Source organism: Bremia lactucae (assembly GCF_004359215.1).
Source record: "Bremia lactucae strain SF5 chromosome Unknown BlacSF5_NotPlaced_18_SHOA01000004.1_1233567bp, whole genome shotgun sequence".
NCBI classification, from domain to species: Eukaryota; Oomycota; class Peronosporomycetes; order Peronosporales; family Peronosporaceae; genus Bremia; species Bremia lactucae.
In genome coordinates, this window is record NW_027152030.1 from 75,653 (window position 1) to 86,574 (window position 10,922).

General features: G+C 36.0%; 1 protein-coding gene across 1 annotated transcript; it reads right to left on the reverse strand.

Annotated features, from left to right (window-relative positions):
* Positions 1–7,646: 7,646 nt before the first annotated feature.
* CCR75_005711 (uncharacterized protein) lies at positions 7,647–9,341 on the reverse strand (the record flags this gene model as incomplete). Its single annotated transcript, XM_067963787.1, has 1 exon — positions 7,647–9,341. One exon carries the CDS (start codon positions 9,339–9,341, stop codon positions 7,647–7,649), a length of 1,695 nt encoding a protein of 564 aa, XP_067821468.1.
* Positions 9,342–10,922: the final 1,581 nt, after the last annotated feature.

Sequence of the window (10,922 nt, forward strand, 5' to 3'; positions counted from 1 at the left end):
TTGAGTAGATAACTGTGGAGTAGAGGACAAAATTCGAAGTGATGTTTATTGACTTTAGATTTGTCTAACACTACTCTGCTCCACTCATTTTCTTCTCCTCATTGATCGGTCCAAGCAGGTTGGTAATTACGCTAAGTAAAAACAGTTCTTACAAATGATAATTTTAAGACGAAATATAAAAGAAGGCGGGGGACGTAACTTCGGGGGAGCGAAGCCCTGGTGAACCCTAAACACCAGATACCGGTTTTCAACTTTACTATTGTCGGAATTGAACTCGCGCCAAGTAGGTAGAACGTTAACTCCCACGTCTTGACCACTTGAGCAAATTACATTAGTTCCAAAACAGGTTACCTTCAATTCTTAGCGGTGCGATACCAACACTGTGTAACTTTTGATACTAATTTTGCTGCTTCATTTATCATACTATATCTTTTTTGTAACCTTTCAAGTTATAGAATCGAACAAAATAGTAGTAATAGCACAGCATGCCTTTTGATATGATTTTTTTCGGTTCAATTTCATGTTAAAAAAATCGTCTATTAATTTCCGATTTTAATATCGCTGCTCAGTTTCTATAATAAATCACTTATAATTTTTTCCTTTATTGGCGATTGGGGACGAGTCGAGTGGTGTAGGAAGTTTAGCCGGTAATTCGGGGAAACAAATTTTGCCGCCAAGAATCTTTTTTCGAATCGCAGACCGCAGGACGCGGGTTTTCTAGAGTCGAAATTCGATGCTGATTCGATTGCGCGCATAAGAGCTGCCCAAAGATTAGTAGTTTCTAAGTTATCGCGAGAAAACGGTTTTCAAATCCTTCAAATGGTCGAAATTTGACAAGCAATTGCATCTGTACGAAAGAATATTGCGATTCAGACGAAGATCGATACCTGACGTGAAAGAGCATCAAAATCCACTTCAATGTAGTATCGGCAGAAGACAAGGCATGCCTGGTACTAAGCTTATTAAATCATTTGTGTTTCAAAACGGCGTTTTGGCAGGTGTCTACATGCCGCTTATGCGGCAAACAAACGTACGTCTAGACAGCTGACTTACAAAGACGAAACACTTTGTATACTACGGTTTACGAACCACTTTCTAAACACGATAAACGTAAACTATCTATTAAAGAAGAGTTAAAGCACTTTTGAGCGGAAGCAACTAGTATTACATGAAAGAGCATCGAAAAACAAGTCTACTTAATGACTGAGAAAAGGTCGATGGATGCTGGGTTGATTCCCATTCTAATATCACCTGTTAAATCTTTATACTAATTTTTGCTGAATCATTTCCCATACTAATTTTGCCAATATAAAATCTCGTACTCATATTACGTGTTTTAATCTCCATTTTAATTTTGCCTATTTAAGTTCCGATACTAATATCAGCTGTTTAAATCTCCATAATATTTTTGCCTGTTTAAATGCCTGTACTAATTTTGCGTATTGATATTCCCATACTAATAGTACGTATTCAAAGCTCAATACAAATTTTGTCTTTTAAAGTTCCCATACTAATTGTACCTATATAAAGTCTAATACTAATATCACCCTTTTAAAACTCCATATTAATTTTTGCCTGTTTAAATTTCTATACTAATTTTGCCTGTTTGACTTCCCATACTAAATTTGCTTGTTTGAACTCCTACAATAATATTGCTACTATAAATTACGATACTTATATTGTGTTTTGAATTCCTATACTAATCTCGCCTGTACCATAAATCCCTTTACTTCCCAAGTTATAGAAGCGAACACACTAGCATGCCAATATTAATATTTCATGTTTTATTTCTTATGTTAATATCGCCTGTGTAACTTCCGATACTAAAATTGCTGCTTTCATTTTCCATAGTAAATTCCTTTTACTTTTCCAAGTTATATATTTGAACATACTAATAAGAATATTACCACTAGCAATGCGATTTAATATTCCATGCTTAACATCTCTTGTTTGTGTCGCCTGTGTAACTTCCGATATTAATATTGCCTTTTTGATTTACCATTATAAATTCCATTTTTTACTTTCCAAGTTAAATATTCAAACATACTAATACTAATATTATTAATAACACTCCGATATTAATATTTCCATATCTTTTCATGCTAGTATCGCCTGCGTAACTTCCGATACTAACATTGCCGCTTGATTTCCCATAGTAAATGCACTTCTTAACTTACCAAGTAATGTAATATTAAACAAACTGAAAAATATATTTCCTGTTGAATTTTTCATACTAATATCCACACCTTAAATTTCGATACTAAAAATCGCCTGCTTAATTTCCGATAGTAAATTCCCTTTTTAATTTCCCATACTAAATATTGCCCATACGAACATTGCCTAGTTAGTTTCCTATACTGAAGTCGTCGAATTTATAGACGTTCTACTTTGAGCTCATCCAGCTCTAATGCTACACACCCACCTAACACACTATATAATAATTATAAAACAACATGCACTTTATATCCACACTATGCTTATAATTCCGTAACTGACATCGCCNCAATTGTTTGATTAGTCATTACGGTATTTAGTATGGGAATTAAGCAGCAATATTTGTATCGGAGGTTACACAGGCGATATTAATATAAGAAGTTAAACAAGAAAATGTTGATGTCTGAACGCTAGAAGTGATATTACTGTTCGTATGTTTCATTGAGCAGCAATATTAATATCGGAATCTAACAGGCGACATTTTTAACATGAAATTGAACAGAAAAAAATCATATCAAAAGGCATGCTGTGCTATGATTACTAGTTTGTTTGATTCTATAACTTGAGAGGTTACCAAAAAGAATTTAGTGTGGGAAATGAAGCAGCAAAATTAGTATCGAATGTCACACAGGCGATATTAACATAAGAAGTTAAACAGGAAATTTTAATATCGGGATGCTAGTTGTGATATTCGTATAAGTTTGCTCAATTCAATAATTTGAAAAATCAAAAAAGGATATAGAATGGGAAATGAAGCAGCAACATAATCTTTGAAAGTTACGGAGGCAATATTAACATAAGAAGTTAAGCCAGAAAATATTCATATCATAATGCTAGTAGTGATATTACAATTAATATGTTCGATATATAAATAGGGAAGTTAAAACGGTTTTGTATGGAAAATCAATCAGCTGTATTAGTATTTTAGCACTGAAAGTTACACAGGCGATAATAAAATAAGAAGTTAAACAGGAAATTTTAATATCGGAATGCTAGTTGTGATATTACTCTAGGCATGTTCAATTATATAACTTGGGAATTTAAAGGGGATTAAGAACCGGAAATAAGGGAGCAATACTACTATTGGAAGTTAAACAGGCGATATTCCCATAACGAGTTAAGCAGGATATATTAATATTGGAACGCTAGTAGTGATATTACTGTTAGTATGCTCGATACAATTATTTAAATAGTCATTACGGTATTTAGTATGGGGATCAAAGCAGCAATATTTGTATCGGAGGTTACACAGGCGATATTAATATAAAAAGTTAAAGAAGAAAATGTTAATATCCGACGCTAGAAGTGATATTACTGTTAAATGAAACAGATAAGCATGGAATAGATTAATACATGTAAATATTATTGTAAAGATTATGAGCTAGGCAAATATGAGCTAGACAAAAAAGTGTGGTAGAATCGAAAAATTCTTAGTGCCATTGCTTTAAAAAGTCGAGCCGAATTAGACAACTTTAGTATAGGAAATTAAATAGAGACATTATTATAAATGAGATATATAAGCATGAAGTAGAAGAATAAATGTATATGTTATTGTATAGTACATGAGCTAGGCAAACATGAGCTAGGCAAAGAAGTGTGGCAATATTAAACATTGGGTGCCATTGCTACTAAAAGTCGAGCCAAATTAGACAGCTTTAGTATAGGAAATTAAGAAGAGACATTATTACTATAAATAAATTAGCACGAGATAGATTAATACATGTACACGTTAGTGTTTTGCATCTGAGCTAGACAAAGAAGCGTGGCAGATTCGAAAGATTCCAAGTGCCATTGCTGAGCCGAATTTGACCATTTCAGTATGGATATTAAGTAGGATACGTTAGTACATACAAATTATAAACGTAAGCATAAGATATGTATCTATATAGGTACGTGTTATTGTATAGGAGTGAGCTGGGTGAAAGGGCATGAAAAAAAGAATTGAAAGTTTCTAAGTGCCATTGCTATTGAAAACCGAGCCAAATTCGACCACTTTAGTATAGGATTTTAAATAGGCGACATTAGTAAAGAATTTTAAACAGGCGGTATTCGTATAGAAATTAAAGATGCGACATTAGTACAGGATTTATATAGACGACATTAGTATAGGAGTTGAAACAGGCGACATTAGTATAGGAGTTGAAACAGGCGACATTAGTATAGGAATTTAAGCAGAGGATACTAGTATAGGAATTAAAACAGGCGACATTAGTGTCTATGCGCATGACGCACAAGCGTAGTACAACATAATAACATGACATTATAGTGTCCGTACGCTAGGTGAAGAGTTTGACTGAGGTAAGAAAGTTAATGGCTATTGTAACCCGAGCCAAAGTTGACGACTTAATATACATAATAATTAGGAAAATTTTTATTGAAATTTAAACGGGCGATGTCAGTTACGGAATTATAAGCATAGTGTAGATATAAAGCGCATGTTGTTATATAGTTATTATATAGTGTGTTAGCTGGGTGTATAGCATTAGAGCTGGATGAGCTCAAAGTAGAACGTCTATAAATTCGACGACTTCAGTATAGGAAATTGACTAAACAATGTTCGTATGTACTGTTAGTTTGCTCGATTCAATAATTTGAGAAGTCATAAAGGAATTAAGTATTATTAGTATGAGAATTTAAATAGGCAAAATTAGTATGGAGATTTAAACAGGTAATATTAGTACGGGAATTTATAATGGCAAAATTAGGATGGGAAATTAAACAGGAAAAATTAGAGTAAATATTTAACAGGTGATATTAGAATGGGAATCAACCTAGCATCCATCTACCCTTTCTCAGCCGCAAACGGATCGTCAATCCGGTCGGCAGGCGATAAAGTGCTACTCGTAGAATGTCTCGACACGAGTATTTTACTAAGGTAGTACGGCCAACTCACAGTAGTTGCTGAGAAATTCAATTTCCCGTGCGTCAAAAGTGGCATGTCGGCAACTGCTAAAACATCAGCTGTTTAAATCTCCATACTAATTTTTCCTGTTTGATTTCCTATACTAATTATACCTATCTAAATTCCCATACTAATATTACCAGTTTAAATCTCCATACTATTTTTGCCTGTTTAAATGCCTATATTAATTTTGCGTATTGAATTTCCCACACTATTAGCAGGTATTCAAAGCTCAATACTAATTTAGCCTGTTTAAGTTCGCATACTAATTGTGTCTATTTGAAGTATAATACTAAGATTACGTATTCAAAACTCAATACTAATTTTGCCCGTTTAAGTTCCCATACTAATTGTGTATATTTAAAGTCTCATACTAATATCACCTGTTACAATCTCCATGCTAATTTTGCCTGATTAAGTTCCCATTGTAATTTTGTCTATTTAAAGTCATATACTAATATCACCTGTTTTAATCGCCATCCTAATTTTGCCAAGTTAAATTTTTATTGAAATTTTACCTATTTTAATTTTCAATCTCTATACTAATTTTTCCCAATAAACTTCCCATACTAATTTTGTCTGTTTGAATTGCCATACTAATAATGCCCCTAAATAAATTACCCTTATTATATTGTGCTTTGAATTCCTATACTAATATCGCCTGTACCATAAATCCCTTTTTAACTTTCCAAGTTATATAAGCGAAAATACTAATATTAATATCACTACTAGCATACCGATTTTTAATATTTCATGTTTAATTTTTATGATAATATCACCTGTGTAACTTCCAATTCTAAAATTGCTGCTTCATTTCCCATAGTAAATCCCTTTTTAACTTTCCAAGCTATGTATTTGAACATACTAATAGTAATATTGCAACTAGCATTCCGATATTCAACATTTCCTGATTAACTTCTTATGTTAATATCAGCGGTGTAACTTCCGATATTAATATTGCTGCTTAATTGCCCATACTAAATTCCTTTTTAACTTCCCAAATTATATAATCAGACATACTAATAATAATATTACTACTAGCATTGCGATTTAATATTTCATGTTTACCATCTCTTGTTAATATCGCCTGTGTAACTTCCAATATTAATATTGCCTTTTTAATTTATTATTGCAAATTTCCTTCTTAACTTTTTAAGTTTTACAATCAAACATACTAATACTAATATTATTATCAGCACTCCGATATCATTAATTCCATAACTTTTCATGCTAGTATCGCCTGCGTAACTTCCGATACTAACATTGCCGCGTGATTTCTTATAGTAAATGCACTTCTTAACTTACCAAGTAATGTAATATTAAACAAACTGAAAAATATATTTCCTGTTTAATTTTTCATACTAATATCCACACCTTAAATTTCGATACAAAAAATCGCCTGCTTAATTCCCGATAGTAAATTCCCTTTTTAATTTCCCATACTAAATATTTCCCATACGAACATTGCGTAGTTAATTTCCTATACTGAAGTCGTCAAGTTGATAGACATTCTACTTTGAGCTCATCCAGCTCTAATGCTACACACCCAGCTAACACACTATATAAAAACTATATAACAACATGCACTTTATATCTACACTATGCTTATAATTCCGTAACTGACATCGCCTGTTTAAATTTCTATACTAATTTTCCTAATTATTATGTATATTAAGTCGTCAACTTTGGCTCGGGTTACAATAGCCATTAACTTTCTTACCTCAGTCANTTGAGGCTCATCCTCACGTACACACGCAGAGATGCGGGTCGTGGGAAGGATTTCAAGTGCTACCAAGTGTAGGCGGGCACGTCGTAATGCGGCCACGCTCTACTTAAGCACACACCCTAGCACAGCGAGGAAGCGGTTAAACCTGCTTCTCTTGCGTGCAGTGAGGTAGTTGTGGTGGGCGCGCAAGCGACCTCACCCAACACACTAAGAACTCTGGTTAAGTGTCGTCACGGGAGCGGTAATCCGTCTCCTCGTGCGCACTTACCAAGTAGGTAGTAAATTTCAGACTGATTTATATTTAATAGAATTAAATACAAATACCTATTGTTACCAATTAAAATGTTATCTTTATAGATATCATTTAATACGTATTGCGAGCGTATCTTTATAGATACCTCGCGTAACGGATGACGCTGGGCGTCATCCCTCCTAATGTGAATGCACCCATGTGCATCACATCCACAAGGGTTGGTCACAAATGTGCACCACACCCGAGTGTTGGGTCTAATTGCATATATTTAGTAATTGACCATCCCCTTAAGTACACCAAGTGTACTTAACGGAGACTGTGTAACATAGGGGCAACTTTAGCCCGTTACATCAAATAAGTACTCCCCTTTTGCACAAAGCGCACTTAACGGGATTGTGAAACAATGGGCACCTTTAGCCCGTTACAAGCGAGGAAGCTCCACTAAAAAGGTGTGACAGATGGATAATGTTAGACGACGGATTAAGATTATTGGATTGTATTTGATCCTTAACGGAAATGTATCCATGATATTCACTCTTCTCAATAATCTGCTAATAGTATTCGCTCATCTCAATAATTTGCGTTCCTTTCTCGTACATTGCCACTTGATCCAGAAATTCTTGACGATGAGCCGCCTTCTCCGCGCTCTCGCGGAAAAGTTCAGCTACGTTTTCAACTGTGACGGCACCTATAAGGGCAGTCTCCATTTCCGTCAAAAACGATTTTAAGAGCAAATTATCTAGCTTCATTGGCACCACATCAACAAACCGATGCGAAGCCAATTTCAGATAAGCACGCAGCGCATTCTCAGTCTGCAGCGCTTGTCGGTCCTCTCTTGTATACGTAAATATTTTCGTCAAGACCTCGCCAAGCGCTAACATGACGTCGGCTAAACATACCATTCCAGATTGATTTCCACGTGGAAAAGCAGCCGAAAGACGCTCATACAAAGCACGTTGACGAAGTTGGTCTAGCTCGTAATACAGTATCTCATTTTGTGTATACGGTCGAGCTTCCTGCTGCAAGAGCACGTGAAGTTCTTGCTTTGCACTGTTTTCAAGGGTCTTAAGCACTCGATCCGTTGTTTGCTTGAATAAATGCTCAATCTGGACGTTTTCAGTACCTGCTAGAACCGCGGAAATCAAAATATATGAAACACGCTTTGTTTTCATTAAGTACTGGTCAAGAAGTTTCAATGCAGGCCGATCCCAATTCTTAATACTCTCCTTGACACAGCTGCAAAAGACGCGATAGGAGGGGAAAACGGCTAGTTCGTCACCTCGATTTGCCCGAATAAACTGCTTCAAATTGGCATTTGTTGTACTTGACGGATATTTCCACTGTGACGGACTAAATACCCTAAGCGGAAATTCTTTGCAGAGCACGCTATTCTTGATTTTCCCTTGGTATGTGCACAGCATTGGGATCTGATCTCCACGCTGCACAACGATGCGATCTCCTCTTTTTACATCGTTTCGAGCTTTCTTTAACTCTTCCGAATCATATAAAGGTGCACTTGATGAAAAATCAATGAACTTAAGCACATCTTCCGTCGTTGTTGTTTCAATTTCCGATCGAAAGTTCAAATCTTCTTGTCGTAAAAGAGCCCGTAAGCGTAATTTTGCCATTATGTCGGTATCTATCAAACCATGAATCGAAGTAAAAAGCTCATAATGTCCGTTTTTAGCAGCTTCCGTCAGTTGAAGGTACTGTTTCACCCATTCGCAAAATTGTTGACGTTGAGCACCAGGCGTGTCGAGTGGCGGTCCAAGTCTTGACAACTTTTCTTTTGTCTCAATCAGACGGGAGGTCATTTTTGCAATCGCATTTTGAAAAGTTTTACGTGTATTATCTTGCAGGATCGAAATTAGTCGCTTCGTTAAAATTGGAATTCCCCATAGATGCGATGGCAGTTGGCTCCAGTATTCGTGCTGACTAAAGAATGTCCTTTCGTTTGCCAGCCCTATTTCAATACTCATTCCTGTCGTCAAATCCCGTTGATTCCGGCACTTCACGGCATGGTACCCCAAATGCATTTGTTTATTCTTGTTCAACAAGAATTCGAGTACTGTCTTCTCTGCTCCTGCATTAACTAGATCCAGCTTTGTGACGACTGCAATCGTGCGCGTCCCGTCGGGATCTGCTGCTTGCACTGTTTTTAGAATCTCTGAATTGTGCATATCCTTGTTCGCTGGAACCACAGCAATTACAACTATCTGCTCTTTTTTCATGTATCGATCAACCATTTTTTGAACTCTTGGAATCATACTTTTATCTTTTAAGTTTTTCGCTGTACGCACTAATCCTGGTAAATCTACTAGTGTGAGTTCAGGTATTTCGGGTCCGCACACCTCAATGACAATTTGATCGTTGCTGATTATCAGTCCATCATTGATGATTTTTTTGGTGAGTTTCGAGATCGCATTCGGAACGTCTTNATTAGCTTCGTAAAGAAAGATAGTTACTTGTTTGCGGCTGCGGTTGAACTGGAATCAATAATAGGAAACATTCGTTCTAGGTTGTTAATTAGAAAGGGGTATTGAGGATGGTAGTGACTTGTTCGCGACTGCAGTAGTTCTGGAGTCAAGAGTGAGAAACAGCCTACCTCTACTTCCTTTTTGATTAGCTTCGTTAAGAAAGATAGTTACTTGTTTGTGATTGCAGTAGTTCTGGAATTAATAATAAGAAACATTCGTTCTGAGTTGTTAATTAGAAAGTGGTATTGAGGATGGTAGTGACTTGTTCGCGACTGCAGTAGTTCTGGAGTCAAGAGTGAGAAACGGCCTACCTCTACTTCCTTTTTGATTAGCTTCGTTAAGAAAGATAGTTACTTGTTTGTGATTGCAGTAGTTCTGGAATTAATAATAAGAAACATTCGTTCTGAGTTGTTGATTAGAAAGTGGTATTGAGGATGGTAGTGACTTGTTCGCGACTCCAGTAGTTCTGGAGTCAAGAGTGAGAAACGGCCTACCTCTACTTCCTTTTTGATTAGCTTCGTAAAGAAAGATAGTTACTTGTTTGCGGCTGCGGTTGAACTGGAATCAATAATAGGAAACATTCGTTCTAGGTTGTTAATTAGAAAGGGGTATTGAGGATGGTAGTGACTTGTTCGCGACTGCAGTAGTTCTGGAGTCAAGAGTGAGAAACAGCCTACCTCTACTTCCTTTTTGATTAGCTTCGTTAAGAAAGATAGTTACTTGTTTGTGATTGCAGTAGTTCTGGAATTAATAATAAGAAACATTCGTTCTGAGTTGTTAATTAGAAAGTGGTATTGAGGATGGTAGTGACTTGTTCGCGACTGCAGTAGTTCTGGAGTCAAGAGTGAGAAACAGCCTACCTCTACTTCCTTTTTGATTAGCTTCGTAAAGAAAGATAGTTACTTGTTTGCGGCTGCGGTTGAACTGGAATCAATAATAGGAAACATTCGTTCTAGGTTGTTAATTAGAAAGGGGTATTGAGGATGGTAGTGACTTGTTCGCGACTGCAGTAGTTCTGGAGTCAAGAGTGAGAAACAGCCTACCTCTACTTCCTTTTTGATTAGCTTCGTTAAGAAAGATAGTTACTTGTTTGTGATTGCAGTAGTTCTGGAATTAATAATAAGAAACATTCGTTCTGAGTTGTTAATTAGAAAGTGGTATTGAGGATGGTAGTGACTTGTTGCGACTGCAGTAGTTCTGGAGTCAAGAGTGAGAAACGGCCTACCTCTATTGCTTTTTTGATTAGCTTCGTTAAGAAAGATAGTTACTTGTTTGTGATTGCAGTAGTTCTGGAATAATAATAAGAAACATTCGTTCTGAGTTGTTAATTAGAAAGTGGTATTGAGGATG